This window comes from Athene cunicularia (assembly GCF_003259725.1).
Source record: "Athene cunicularia isolate RWA chromosome 28 unlocalized genomic scaffold, athCun1 chr28_part2, whole genome shotgun sequence".
NCBI classification, from domain to species: domain Eukaryota; kingdom Metazoa; phylum Chordata; class Aves; order Strigiformes; family Strigidae; genus Athene; species Athene cunicularia.
The window spans coordinates 189,165-205,024 of NW_020799140.1; the positions used below are offsets into that span (position 1 = coordinate 189,165).

Below are 15,860 nucleotides of genomic sequence, written 5' to 3' on the forward strand. Positions count from 1 at the left end.
GTGCATGGTGATTATGCTGGGTCTGTATCTGATTTCTGACAGCATCCTAACTGTGGTTAGTTTTGTTCCTGTGAATTGAGTGTAGTTCATCAGATTGATGGTAAAATGAGGTAATTCCTCTGAAGAATGCAGCTTTTTTTTGGCCTCAAATACTTCTGTCTCTGGCCATGTAAGTATTGACAAAAACATTTACCTTGATGATGTCATTATATGGAAATTAATAAAAACAACTAAGAGAAGAGTTTAAAGGCTTTTTAGACAAATCTGATTGTTAAAGAGTATGTAAGACTTCTTTGTTAAAATATTAAAATTATGACAGTTGGGATTTCTTAGACTACTAATACATTTAAAACTAAGCTTAGGCCCAATGTTATAAAACAAATTAAATGAGCTTAAAATATGTTGTACTAGAAATCGTTGATTTAGCATATGGAAGTAAAGTTTGTTGAAATGCAGTTAGCGGATTTTAGTAATAGCCACTTCTGGTACAGAGATATTTTTGTTGTCAGAACTGACAAAAATGTTGGAATCTTAAATTTAGTCAAGCTAAGGAGAAAAAGCTCTTTGTTCCAGGTTTGCAAAGGGGAAGAGGAACTAATAAAAAGATCTATTAACTCTGAAAAATCTGAAGGCCTGACAAGCAGAAACGATCTATTTGGTCACCAGATTTACAAACAGAACTTACATGTTAGTGTGGAAGGAGCATACGTGTTCAAGTGGAGTACCTTACGTGGCTTAACACTTGGAGTTCAGTGTAAAAGAATCTCCCCGTCTAAAGGCAAACTTTTAAGTGACCTTCACTAGTATGTTTCAGTAGACTGAGTTGGTTTCATTCTTGGAGGAGAGGGGGGAGAGTACAAGTGCCAAACAAGTCAAAGTGAATATAAATTTCTCCTGTTTGCTGTTTTAAAATATTGTGGCTGCAGGGGAGACAGATGAGGGGCAGTCAGATGAGACAGCTGTGTGGGAGAAAATACCTTATTGATTGCTGTGGAACAGTGAAAAGAGAAAGAAGGTAACGGTTCAGTTTGGGGGAAAGAATCTGTGACACCTCATTTTCTGCCTTTTAAGTTTTCATCTGTACCCAAACATCAGGCTTCAAGGTTCTGGAAGATGGCTGTTCCAACAAAACGTGAGATTCATGCTTGTGAAATGCTGCCAATCAGCCTAAGCATGCATAACAAGCAAGAAAAGATGAGATCAGTATTCTTCCTTTGTGGTCACGGACTTGCTTTTTGGAAGCAGCATCAGGCATCTCGCATGGACACATTACCTTATATCTAAATTATTTTTATTTAGAAGGAAAACCTAAGCATTATCACCTGCCTTTGCAAGTATGCATAAAAATAATGTGTCGGAAGACTTAAGCATGTAGCTCAGATCTGAGTTGAGGTTTTGAAGTGTGTGACCTATCAACCTATTCTGTGCACATACATGCCAGTATAACCTTTATTAATGTTTTTTCCCCTCATATGCTGTATAAATGTTACTCTTGAATGGAAGAGAAAATCTGTGGATTCTGTGATATTCTCTCCCCTTGTTTTTTGGTGTTTGGTCAAGATTAAAATCCTCTGCTACCTGAAGTAGCATTGTATGAACGCAGTGTGAGTCAAACAGCAGTGGGCATTGCCCGGTGCGGTCATTGACCTGTAGTCTGTATGGATGTTTGTGGAGGGGCCTGTGCTTGTGGGGGGCAATGTGGAGAGCTGTTGGGGACATGAAAGGAGTTTGTGTAAAGAATAGAAGGGGTTTTCCTGATGATTATGGAAAAGAATCTGTGGTGTAAGCAAGCTAGAGGGGTCTGAAACAGTTAAAACTGGTGGGGACTCTTCAGGCCCTTCTGTGTGTGGCATTGCTTTTGGCATGTGTTCAAACCTAGACATCTCCGCACCTCTGCATCTGCCTTTTGCAGCTGTGTGGATTGGTTTGGCACTTCCCTTGATGTAGCAGTGTCCTTTTTGTTCTGTTTCAGGAGAGTTCTCCAAGGAAGACTGCTCTGCAGCTTCAAAATGGAGTGGTAGAGCAGTGTTCAAGACAGCCTTGAGTCAACCATGACTTGGGGCAGGGTGGGGGCATGCCAACAAATATCATCCATATGCTGAAGAAACAGGAGGAGGTCTCTTCTTTGTGTAGCCCGAGGAGATGCAGGTTCTGCCCGGGTTTGAGAACCATGCTGTGCTCAGTATGGCCCATTCACAGTGTTCCAGTGAAGGTGTCACAAACTCTGTGCCACAATACTTGAACACATTCATCTGTCTCTGGGCAAGTGTCAGATATTGGTGTAGTCCGTGTGCTGATATCAAGGACAAGAAATATGTTTGAGGCAGCTCTGACCTTGTGTTCAGCACAGCTGGTGTTATGCTCACCTCTGCATCTGCAGTGCTACAAGGCTTTCACTGTCCGGAAAACCATTTTGCATAAATGAGAATAGGTCAGTCCCTGGAGTGATAAGACCTGCTGCCTGGATTTTAATGAAGGTGCTAATTGCTGGCATGAAGGAGCACAGAGCTCACTGCTACTGGAAGAATTTCCCATCTTATGTTGTGCAGTAGCTAAAATGCTTATGTTACCTATCATCTGTTGAGGTGTCTGCATTCGAGTTTGTGATCCCAGTAGAGCAGACCTGTGAACAAGGTGTGGGTGAGCCTCTTGTCTGATCTTGAAAACCGACAGTTATTTATCTTGCTGATGTTCCTGTTTCAGATCATGTCCTCAGATCCATACAGGCCTGTCTTCTTAGCAAACATTTCACAGTGAAAGACTTAACTGCACTGTATCCTAGAATTCTAGATGGAGATACTGAGTGTCATTTGGAAGAAGCTTTTATTGGTCTGCTGCCAGAACCATTTGTGACATTTTTCTTTTAAACCTTCTGGGATCTTGTGTACTTTTGTGAGAAGGTGATTGTCATGGTCAGTGGAATGTTTCTGAAAAAAAAAAAGCCTGGAGAGCTTTTCAGTCCAGTCTTGAGAATGCACACCTGGCTGTTGGTGAATGAGCAGTCTTTGAAGCAGATAGTGAAGCGCTGTGAATTTGAGCCCCTCCAGAGTTAATGGAAGATTTGGGCACAGTACAGATGGTTCCTGGTGGTTGCTGGGTGCATCCTTGCATCCTAAGTTTGAAGGCATCTTACACAAGGAAGAAAAAGAAGGCTGCCTTTTAAAACAAGCTGTTACAGGATATGGTTAGTTAAAAAAAAAATCTCATTTAAGAACTGCAGTGCAATGGAACTTAGTCTTAAGAATTCCTTTTTTTGGGACATAGAATTGAAGACCTTTTTTGGAGAGGCTGCAAAGGACCAGTCTTATTACAGGTAGCCTTCCTGAGTGGAGATGTTAGGTCTTGTTTCCGTCCTTGACCTGACCACTGAGAATATAAGTGCAGTCAGACTTCTGATTTATGTCAGTGTGGACTGACGAATGTCAGTTAATGAAGTTACAGATCCAAGTTAGCTTCTAGGCTTAGTTCTCAAGTCTGGAATATTTACTGATATAATTTGATCCCTCTGAAAAAGGATCAGGAGACTCCTTCAACATATGTCAGTGAGAGTGGAATAAAAAACTTGCTATCTATGTAGCATTTCTAATTTCATCCATACTGACCATCTTTTACCACCTTTTCTTTTTGGAATTCTTTTCAGTATGCAAAGGTTAACAGTTCTTCAGGGGCTGTTTTTATTCTCACTGGAATGAGAACTGTTCAACCACCAGCGGAGGAAGTGGTTTCCCACTAACTTCCAGGATGGCCAGAAAGTGTTAAGTCTTGCAGTAGATTGTGTAAGTGCTTGGTGAAAGATTAGGAAGGAAGAAGCATCTTCTTTATTAGCGCACTCTCCTTTTCTCTACTATGCCTTTACCGCTTCTGCATGCTTTTGTTCCTGGTATCCCATGAAAATGTTGCCAGTCCTTTATCCAAGGACTCTATACTTTTTTTCTAATGTCTCAATAAAAGCAGGTGGAAGGCTTCCTTCACAGTTCTAATTGCTTCTGAATCAACAGTGCCCTTGGCACTCCTTGTTTGTCATGGGGAGATGTAGATGGAAGTATTGCAGTGAGATTAGAGGCTGTGGTAGAATGATTTAGTTGATAGCCACTCACCAAACTCCTGTCAATTTTGCTTAATGCCAGATGTAAGTCTGGTGACCTGCCATCGTGGTGCGTTGGAGTTTTCTGTGCTCAGTATTTAGCTGTGATGCTTGCTTTTTAGGCAGCAGATATACCTTAGGGGATAAGGAAAATAGATTTTTTTTTTTTAAAGTATCGGAAATAGATAGCAACTTCTCAACTTGACAGGAGGAGAATCATGGCAGCAGGAAAGATTTGTATTGTATCTTGGGAGAATTTGGTTGAAGTGAAGGGAATTTGAACTTTCATAAAGCTGGGAAAATCTCAACGCTTCTTCCTTTGCTTGCTGAATACTCTAATTGTACTGTACAACTTCCATACTCATTAACGTGTTGGTGTGTTGTGCTTGTACAGCTTGAATTTTATATAGGACAAAGGCAAGCAAAGCTGCATTCCATTAAAACAATTTTCAAAACATAAGTCATCTGATTTTATAGCTCAGGTACATTGAACAAAGAAGGTTCAGCTGTTTGAGTGTCATTTAGCAGAACGAGAAACTTTTCAGAGGTTGTGCTCAGACAGTTTTGACAGAGCTGGAAGAGAATGTGTATTTAATGACATAATTTCACAGTACAGCTGAGACAACCTGGCAGCTTAAAATCATCTGATGGGGGGGAGTCTCTTCCCCTGCCTCTAGCTTTGCAGTTTCTCCTCTTGCTCTCCTGTCCTCTGGCATTAACTGGTGCTTATCTTGCTGCAAGGAAAGCAGATTAAAACTGCTGACAGAACAAAAAGTCCTTCCCTCCTGGTGTAGTTTTCCGTGCTCTCGTGGTACAAAGTAGCTATCCCGTGGGCAGAAGGTGCTGGGGCTTGTTCATGTTGATACTCGAAACACAGAAATGGGAGGTAGAAGGCTAGTCAGTGTGCGAGGGGGAGCAGGACCTTTCCTTCTATAAGATGTCAGCTGTGAATGCTTCAACACATTTAAAAAACCCTAACCCATTCAGTTTATACTGTGTTAAATCTCAAATTAACATGAGTCTAGTCATGGCTTATTCTAAAATGGTGTACTCGGTTAATGCCATTGAAAAGAAATCTGACCTTCACAAGAAGAAAGTATGAAATAAATGCCAAACATGACTTAACAATAGCTACCAGGCAGCATTCCCTTTCTAGATTTAGGATTTCTAGTTGCAGTTCCTGACTCTTTCCATTGTTCAACTTCTGGTTGTCAGTAGTGGCGTGGTCCCTGGAAAGGCTCATCCTTTACCCTGATCTGTAGAATAGAGCAGCGTACCGTTGCTGCTCAGGCCCTTAGCATAGAGGGTGGTGGGGTAGTTTCACAAAAAGCTGATGCTACGTAGTTGTTGTGTGGTGTTAGTGGTTGTAACTCAAGCTCGCTGTATTTGAGAAGTATATGTGGACATAGGAATGCTTCTGACCCACCTTAATGTAACAGTGAATTGGTGAATGTAGACAGCATTGATTTATGTGATACTTGCCGCCGTGCTCTGTGTTGCGATGAGCTAGAAGCTTTTGCATCCTCTGAACACTTGACCTGACGTTTACTGGTGGCTGATAGCAATATTTTAAACTGTTCTAATTCAGTTTGGATTGATTATCCCCTCAGGTGAGATTAGCACTGTGCTATTGATACCTGCTTCAGATGAGATGCTCAGTTCTCTGGCAAACTGCAACTAGAGGAATTTTAGTAGTAGTTGCGTATTTATAGCATTTTATTTATTCTTTCGGCCAAATGAGTGTATTGGCCAAAAGTTCTGTTGAAGTAACACAAAGTTCATTTTGAGGTAATGAATTGTTCTGTTGTGGCACTGGGAGATTCAGTGAGGAGTAGGTTTCATGCTGGACTTGGAAGGTTGACACTAAACTTTCAGAAGGGAGTTAGTTTCAAGTCTGCTAAATTTCCAGTTCTTGAATTTGTTATTAGACTGATCTCTTGCATCAGGTGAAGCATTCATTTACCTTTATTCTGGAAATATGGTGGTTTGAATCTGAATTTACAGAGCTGGTAAGGTGAGTATTGCAGGAACAGATGATTAGCTAAGCAAGCCCTGCTGATTTAGTTAAATGCAGCCAAACCTCTGGTCTGTTCTTGGGGTGAGAACTCTGGATTAAAGAGACTCAATTATCTCAGATTAGCCTTAATTTAATCAAAAAATAAGTGTTTTGATAAGGTTATAAAAAAATAACCTACTAAAATAAGATTTTATGCCTCTCACTAGTGGAGTCTGAATTGGAAATATTCATACTTACACCATAAAGTTGCAGTGATGTTTAAGTTGACATGTCTTTGTGATGTGAATAGACCAGAGTGTCTGGATGCTGTGCTAAAACGCACAAATAGTGCAATTTAAGAGGAGGATTGCTGAACTGAGGGTTAGGAGGCCATGAATTCAGCGTTTCTGTTAATTCTGTGTGCTTCACAGCTGGTTTTGAAGAGCTGTTAAACAAAACTGTGTTGTTTTGGAGCGAGAGATGTTTGGCGCTCTCAGAGAGGATGAACAACTGCAGTAGTGGACTTGAGAACCAGACTGGAACCATAGACGTTGGCTTGGTGGTGTTTTCCAGAGAACTGCCTGAATCTCCTAGACCACCACCTTCTCCTGTTGCAGGCATGGGGTTTAGGTATCCCAATTGTGACAGTTTCGAAGTAGTTGTAAAAGCATTGTAAAATCTACTGGCAGGCCATGGAGGAGAAGCAGCTTGGGCCCGCTGTGAGTTTGAGTTGTAGATGTCCTCGGCATCTGAAACGACAGGCTTCAGTCCCTGCTGGTGGCTGAGTAAGGCAGGGAGTATCTTAATGTGGTGGAACTTCTGAGTGCTTTCTCAAGGCTTTCTTTAAAAAGGTGTGAAAATAGAAACTCTATCAAATACTCAATATGCGGTGTTCCAGTATAGATTAATCCATTTCCAATTAAGCAGTCACCCGAAGGCAACCACTTAACGATAACAGGGCCTTCAGATGCGGGGTAGGCAACATGTAAAGGAGAAAACAGTTCAGGAAATAAATAGTCCCTGGTTGAAATACTGCGCTGTGTCTGGTAGATCTGGCTGCTGCTCCTCTTTCTGTTGTTTAAGTTCTGAGCATAAGGTTGGAATTAAGGTTGAGGTGGTGGTTTTGATTCTGGCTAGTCAAGTGCTTGGACACAGTGAACATGGTTTTTAACTCAACTGTTGTATGTTGGTGTTTACAGGAATGTCTACAAATTCTGTCTCGATGACTTTTATTAACGTTTAAAAAAAAAACCCAAAACCCTTAAGAGCTCTTTAATGGTACACAGCTTTGTAAAAGGGCATGCTTGTTAGTTTGAAACAATGAATAGTCCTGGAATTTTCAACAAATAATGTTTGTTTGAGTGGAAAAAATGTGTAATTGAAACAATTGCTTGTTCTCAGTTTTTAAAAAAATAAATATTCAAACTTCTTTCAGGTGGACAAAGTTCGGCTTATTGAAATGCAAAGATCTAGAACTTACTTGGGATTTTTCTCTTTGCAGATATATTATAAAATGTCTAATGGTTATGAAGATCACATGGCTGAAGATTGCAGGGATGATATTGGTAGAACAAATTTAATTGTGAACTACCTCCCTCAGAACATGACGCAAGATGAGTTACGAAGTCTATTTAGCAGCATTGGCGAAGTTGAATCTGCGAAACTTATTCGGGACAAAGTCGCAGGTATAGTCTCGTATATAAGAAATTTTTACTTTGTGATGGACTGCTCAAGCAAATAATTGAATGCAATTTAATGTAGAAATACTAAATGTTTGTGTGTGCAATCAAACTATTGACAAGTATGCATATAACTACAGTAATGCTAAGACTAGACATCGAGTATTGGGAAGATAGAACGCTTATGGCTAAATTAATGACTATTCTGTATGTGGTGAAGAATTCAAAGAAGTAGAGTTTCCAAATTTGAACAACAATAGGCGTATCTAAAACTGGTTTGAATTTGGTCCCCAGCTTGCTTATTCTTCCTACAGTCTGAGCATTTTTGACTCTACCAGAGCTCTGAATATGTAAAGAAACCTTTTGATCTGATTTTGATCAGTAAAATAGAGGTGTGGCATGTCTGAAACGCTACGCTGAAAAGGTGGGCCTTACCACTCTTCAAGAATTTGTTCTTGAACTTGGTCTTTAAATAGGATTGTTAGAAGTAGCTTTAAAAAAAATGAGAGGAATGAATTAATCAGATTTGTGAAACTTATTGTTTCCTTGAAACCAAACAAATGCTGGTAGAGCAACTGGTTCCATAAGCTGTATCTATTTAGTTTCAGGAGCTTTTTATCTGCTCTGTGAAGATGTTTTAATTCTTGCACTGTTAAAATGTTAATTTACAAATTCTGGTTATTCTTGTTGAGAATTCATGGAATCTTGGATTTAGTGGGAGAGCATAGTTGTTTCTGTAAATAAAAGTAATTGTGCTAGTAACTAGCGATGCATGCTTGTTTGTTCTCAGCCTGCAGATGATTGCCTTGTGGAATTTTCTGCTGCACACGCTTAATCTTGTATTTCAGAATCTAGCAATACTGATTTAGATAATTATCTAATCCATAATGAAACAGGTCTGAAGCTACTTCCCTGTCTTGTAAAAACTTCATGAAAGCTGATGAAACACATGAGAATTCTTCGTGTGTTAACTGACTTCAGTACTTTATTTTATATGCTTGAGAATAGACATGAGAACTGAATAATTAAAAACTTTAGCATTTACTTCCAGAATGGCTTCTCTGATTTCCATGTCTTTAGTTTTCCTGTTTTCTTTCAGATGAAGTTTCACATGATAGCTGTCTATCTAAATCTGTACTTGTGGAATGGATATGTAAAATCATCATTAAATAGTAATAAAATACTGATTTTCTTGAATATTGTGATAGCTGAGTATTCAGCCTAGATTTTGTCAAGTTTGAGATGCTTAGAAGTCGAGGCTTGCTCTAGAGGGTCCTTTTGCAAGGAAGTAAGGCCACTTGTTTAACAATAGCAAGCCAGTCGTCAAATGTCACGGCTGGTCCACACCTTAGACTTTCCAATAAGCACAAAATTGTCTGTGTGGGAGGTAAGGATATTTGAAATGGGAAGGAAGACACATCGTGACCTGGAGTTCGAGAGTCTGCTTCACACTGTTTCCTGTACTGGTGAATGCTCCGGTAAAGTGTGGTTAACTTAACTTTGAACTTGACTGTGCTGGGTAGTTTAAAGCCCAAAGCATATGCTTGTGTGCTTCAGGTTTTTCTTAACAACCCTCTGAAGAATCAAAAGTAAAATTCCCATTAGCACTGCATGGAGTCCTTGAATGCCTGTGGACAAAATGCTTGCTTTTCCTTAAAGTGATTGCAAGTGCTTAGCTCCATGGCTATGTTGGTCAGACCACCTAATTTTTTTGTTACCTAATTTTTTGTTCACTTGCAACACTGTTAGAAGCGATTACCAGTCTTCTCCATGCTCACTGATAGTTTTGGAATATCCGTAACTAAGAACTGGCTTCTTCAGGAACCTTCTAAAAAAACCGTACAATTTCTTTTTTCTTCCTTTTGCTTTTCTTTCTGCCCCTTCATGGTTGCATTATTTCTGTACTGTAAAACTCTGCTCTAAGCAGATCTGATGTTTGGCTGCCCCTGAAAAGAGCAGTCTTGTGGCAGAGTTCTGCTGTTCTTGTGCACCACTTGCATTCTTCTGACCTTATGGCAAACTGTTAGAAAAGTAGAGCTGCAGAAAAACCTGTTTACCTCCCCAACCTTGGTTTCGGTGAGGTCAGATAAGTCATAATATTGGCATGTAAGATGTAGTGGCATTGAGTGGCCTGGACAGGAGGGATGTAACCTCTCCTTTTGTTTGAATTAGACTTTTTAGAACAGTTTAGTTCTTTTCAATAAAATCAGAGCTTTGGTGCCCTCATGACATTCTATTAAATCCAAGCATTTTGTCTTTGAAGTTGCTTTTATTGATTTAATTTGTAGAGTTAAAATCCATGTTTGCTAATTCTTATTTTTCATAAAACAATGACTGATACTATATTTTTCTCAATTCTTTAATAATGAAACGTAGGGCAGAAAACGTCTTCTGCCTGAAATGCAGTTTTGAACAGAAAACTGCATTTCAGTCACTCACTGAAATAGCCTTAGCTTTCTGGTGACTGATTACTTTGCCTCAAGAATCGATCTGAAAGCCAGAGTTTTGTTTTGAGCAAAGTATTTCATTATGATCAGAGTATATGTGTTGTTAGGTTTTGTTTCCAGTACAGCATGGTACTGAACAGTCTTATTTTCTGTATATTAGACTGTGCTTATAAAATGTAGAGAAACTCTTTGAAACCACTAGACCACTCATCCTTTATTTCATTATTGATGAATGCTATAGGAAGTTGGAAGTAGCAGCAAACCATAGTGTCAGTTTTCATTCTTTACTAAAAATTTTCTGCTCTGTGTACACATTGGATTATAGCAGCTGGTAAAAAAAACCCTATGCATTTGTTATCTGAGACATAACTTCTTTTTCTGTTTTTTGCAGTAACTGTAAAGAGAAGCTTGTACACAGTAGATGAACATTAGACAGGGTGCAGTGCTCCTTCAGCTCTTCCTGATCATGCTGGAAAGATAGGGCGCTGGTCTCTTCATTCTCCAGTCTGTGTATTGCATTTCTAAAGCGCTTCCAGACATGGCTTTGCTTAACTTGTGATGAGTGAATCAGTACTTGGGGTCAGTGGGCAAATACTGGATGGTTGCTCCATTGCTCACTGTACTTGTATTTATGGTAAGTGTTCTTGGACATGCAGGATTTTCAGAAGAGAATTACAGAACTAATATTGGATGTTGTTCTTTCTGTCAGATCTTGAGACTTAGCACTAGCCATACCTCGGGGCTTTGAGCCCTGGGGAAACATTAGAAGGTCGCTTCCCAATATAGTATGGCACAGAGTCAAGTCCGAGATGTAAGTTTTCACTGTTACATCTCCTGGCCTTTTGTGGTAATTGCTGAGGCTTGTGAGTCGCCATTGACCCAGTTCAGTTGATGAAATCCTCTCTTCCTGTGGCTCTGCCTCAGGAGGCTGAGGGCAAGGAAGAGTTCTGGCGTTTGTCCCGTCGCTCTGCACTGATCAGATTGTAGCCCTCTAGAACTGACTTGAGATACAGTGGTGCCAGTGTGCTCTGTACTGATTCCCTACCCAGCAGTGTGTACAGAGTTAAATGCACTCTTTCCTGGAGCAGCTGCCTCCTACCAAAGATGATTCCACAGAAGAAATATGTCCTGTACCATATTTTGCATTGGGGCTGCTTGACTTTGCTGGGACAGCCAGATTCTGGGGTCTGGGTTTCCAGCCAGTCTGCTGTGCTGGACTCCTCTTACAGGTTGACATTTTTAAAGCATTTTGCCTCCTTCAGTATCTGTTAATGTAAAAATCCAGGTCTTTGTGTCGCTCCAGTCTTGCTGAATGTCTTGCAGTGCAGATGCAGGTGGCTCATCGTGTTAGGATATCTGTGTACAATGTGGATGCTGCTAATCAATAGCTGTAAATTTTTTGAGAGAACCTGGTTGTCTTTGGTCTGCTGGTGTACACGGACTGTTAGTCCTTCTGGACCAAATGCTAAAGCTGAAAGTTAGTCTGCCGTGAGCATAACTATTCGGTTTCTGTTTTCCCCTTACCCTGTTGAAGTGTTGGTACTTTCAAACCCTGCTGTCCTAGAGCTCTGAAAAGGTTGGGTTAAACTTTCCCCATGTGTTTAGGGTCTCGGACCACTGTGGGATCTGTTTATTGCTCACGGCACCCATAGCCCTGCTCTGAGAACCTGGTGACAAGATTGATGTGTCCAGCGCTCTCTAAAAGTGTTCCATCTGATGGCAGTTGATTTTGTTAGGGAGACCTCAACTTCTTGAGGGTTCTTGTTCTGTCCCTTGCACCTTCTGTATGGCTTGAGCAGGGAATAAGCTGTCCCTGTGATTTCACAACAGAATCTCATGAGGTTTTGCTCTAGGAAATCTGGGATCCTTCAGGCTGTGCTAAAGGCTGTCTGTATCTGTCCATCTCTGTCCAGACACTGAAAGGAGATGCTGGGCTTCCTCTCCGCTGTCTACATTTACTTATGTAAGTTTTTGAGCTCTGTAGCTCACTGAGGTTGAACTCCTTGATCAGCAGCTGTTAGGGACAAAGGTATCGCTCCGCTGTTGCTGAAAAACGTGGAGCAGATAGACATTTTAGGGTGACTTTTTAAGGTTTTGTGCAGAAATCTGGGGTCCATTTCAAAACATACCGTTGCGGCTCAGTTGCACTGCAAGCGTGCACGTGGCATGTTGCTGTACAGGGCCAAAAAGAAATTGCTTCTAGGGAGTTGGAATTCCTCAGGAATCAGTGTGCATCTTCACCTGTTCCCTGTCTTCTGAGTTTCATGATGTCCCCTCAGGAAGACTCTTTCACAGAAATTACATAGCTGAAAAAGAAATGAATGTCCTTGTATTGTAGGCTTTTAAAGCAAAAAGAGAAGGAAGATTTTATTGTACCGCTTTCAGATGCTGGAAGGTGGTGAGTAGCTCTCTAGCTCACATGACAGGGTAACTATTCATTTCACTAGTGCAGGGGACTCCAGTCCAGAAACAGAATTCTTAAGTGTCCTTGTTTTGTGGAAAATATTTAAAGTATTTAAGTACTCTTTGGCTGAAATTGTTTCCTTTTGCATGGAAAACAACCATGAAATTGCTTATGCAGTTTTGCTGTTAACTGTGTAATTGGAACGCATCATTACCTCTGGATTTTTTTTCTGGCCTTTTAATCACATTTGGTGGTATGCAACTTCTTTAAATGTGCATTCTAGAATGCCTAGCAACAATGATTAACTTAATGAAAAGTGCAAATGGCTTGCAGACAGACTGGCCAAATACTGAAAATGTTAACATCCTTCTAGCTTTGGCAGCTTCATTTAATTTCCTTTATCGCAAGTTTGGCCATATAAACTACCTCAGAGGCCGTAACTGAGTTCTAGCAAGGATAGGGGAATATACTTAATGTAAAGGTCGCTTGGGTTTAAGTGGATTCAGAGCACAGCTAGTAGAAGCAGCAACTGATTCCTTGGCTCTGTCTAAATGTTCTGGGGGTGTCTGGGAGCCCTCTGAAGAACTGAGTGCTTGCTGCTGCTGGGAAAGGATTGTAGGAGCCATTGACTTCTAGCAAGTTGCTTTGAACTCTGTCAGAGCTTGATAAGAGGGAGGTTGGAGCTTTTCTTCCAGTTGACCTCTGGTTAGGGACAGTCAGGCATGTTTCTAGCTGTTGCTTGGGACAGGCCTGTGTAACAGTCTAGCCTAGAGCATAGCTCCCAGGGCACAGCGATCCGGCGTAGCGGTGCAGATGGGGACCATGGACTGCAGTGATCAGCCTGTATGCACTCAGCAGTGGTGGGGACAAGCTGCACAGTCTCCAGCAGTCATCGTAACGGCTGTAACATCAGAGGCCTGGGCCAAAAAGGGATGAGCTCTGCAGGCCTTGGGCTGAAGGCAGTGCCTGGGGCTTCTGGCTTAGGCTGGGCAGAGAGCCATGTTCTTATTGCAGCAGGAGGTGTGCGCTGCTCGAGGACCTCTGTCACCAATGAAGGACCGGTGGTTGAATTGGAAACCAAGCTGAGGTTGGTGACCAGCAGCACAGAGTCCAGCTGAATCACTAGTGGAGAGCCCAAAGGTTTGAGATCACGGCCAATTCTGTTTAAAATTTTTGTTAATGACCTACATGATGGGACAGATTGCACCCTCAGCATGTTCGCAGCTGGTACCAAACTGGGAGGAGTGGCTGGTACACCAGGTGGTTGTGCTGCATATTGAGAGGGTTAAATATATATTTGTGCTTAGTATCCCTCCTTATGATACATAGGCATCTAAAGTCAAAAAGGCCAACGCAGTTGTACTGGCCATTGCATGGAATGATGATCTGTGTTACGGAAGCTGACATCTTCATAGCTTTTGCCTTTTCCCTCATCAAGCCATAAAAATGAGCCATACAGAAAAATCTTTAGTTGTACTCAATATTTCTCAACATGTTTTTAGTGGGAGTTATTGTTCCACATCTTAGAATACTTCCATTCTCTTCCAGTGGAACAGCAGTATGTTTTTGCAGAATAATGAATTAGTTCAGCTTAACCTACGATCGTGTGGACTCCGAATGCTTGCTGAGGCTTTGGGTAGTAATGTTTGCAGTAAAAAAGTGTCACTATTTGAAAGCTGAAGTTTCTTCCTAAGGACATGGGGGAGACTTTTCAACCCTCAGTGTCTTGAATAGTCAGGTTTCTGTTCCAGCCACAGATGAACAAAATCTGCCCTAAAGTTTAAAGAAATGAGCTCTTATAGTAAGTGGGCAAGGCATTTTCCTCCCACAGTTTTCCTCAAGTAATCAGCCTGTGATATTCATGCACAATTTTGGGCCTGGTATTTTCTGTGTTCACAAATGCTTCTCACTTCACAGCATCTAGGGTGCTGGCTATTCATCTGGAAGAGCCCTGAAGCAACTTAAATTAAATCTCAATAGAAAAAGCGTTCTGAAAATGAGAAAAAGGGAAAAATAGAGAAGATGGAAATGATAAGTATGCAGAAGGGCTTCATTAAATGAAATTTAATTACTAAAAATGTTAAACTGTTTGTTTTCAGGATTTAAAGCTGTCACTCTTACTGCATATGGTCACACTTTTAAAATATTGTGGAGATACTGAGATCCCTGGAAGCTGTCTCTTTGAGCCAGGGTAAAGAACGGACTTATGTCAACTGAGCTTTGTAGCTTTTGACTCTTTCTCAAGAAATGTCTGTTTGATAGCTTGTAGTCGGATGACAACCTGTGTCTTAGTTGTAGAAACTGTAATAAAGCTGAATTCACTTACTGTGGAAGAAAGGTAGTGAGCTGTTGCATTGACACGGACCTTAGAGGCGTTTAAAGGGCAAATATCATGGAAATGCAGAAGTACAAACCTAAACTTCTGGTTTTGTACTCTAAAGGGTATGCTTTATGCTTTAAGTGGAAGTGGAGCACGGTGTAGCGAATCCTGGTGTAGTGTTGACCTGACTAATCCAGCCTTACAACAGTACGGTGTTTCCCAGGTGTCTTATTAGGTTAGACACAAGACTAGACTATCCATCTAGGCTGAGCTTTGCCCCCAGCCTGACACAAACACAGAGTCATAGAATCATAAAATCCCAGAATCACTGAGGTTGGAAAAGCCCCTGAAGCTCCTCCAGCCCAACCATGACCCCCACCCTGACCGTTCCCAACTCCCCCAGACCCCTCAGCGCTGGCTCAGCCCGACTCTTCAACCCCCCCAGGGATCCCGGGGACTCCCCCCTGCCCTGGGCAGCCCATTCCAACGCCCAGCAGCCCCTTCTGCACAGAAATCCTTCCTCAGAGCCAGCCTGACCCTGCCCTGGGCAGCTTGAGGCCATTCCCTCGGGGCCTGGCGCTGGGGCCTTGGCTCCAGAGACTCATCCCCCCTCTCTGCCCCCTCCTGGCAGGGAGTTGCAGAGGGCCGGGAGGTCTCCCCTCAGCCTCCTCTTCTCCAGACTGAACCCCCCCAGTTCCCCCAGCCGCTCCCCAGCAGACCTGTGCTCCAGACCCTGCCCCAGCCCCTTTGCCCTTCTTTGTGTTATGTGGGATTTCTGCAGTGTTCTCTTGGTGTTTGCGTGACTAATGATAGTTTTGGACAGCATTTATGACTAAACTGGAGGTGAAGCAGAACTGTGAAAAACAATTCAGAATGATTAATTGTAGCTTCAAGAAGTTACTCAGGGGGAAAAAAACCCAACTTGCTTCC

At 41.6% G+C, this 15,860-nt stretch overlaps 1 protein-coding gene across 1 annotated transcript in view; it reads left to right on the plus strand.

The window, feature by feature from the left end:
• The first annotated feature begins 7,559 nt into the window (after positions 1-7,559).
• The window catches only part of ELAVL1 (ELAV like RNA binding protein 1), a 32,739-nt gene continuing 24,438 nt past the window's right edge, over positions 7,560-15,860 (plus strand). Inside the window, exon 1 of the mRNA XM_026865195.1 lies at positions 7,560-7,765. Within this exon, the coding sequence (XP_026720996.1) occupies positions 7,594-7,765 (172 nt within the window). The 5' untranslated portion in view covers positions 7,560-7,593. The remainder of the gene's footprint in view (positions 7,766-15,860) is intronic.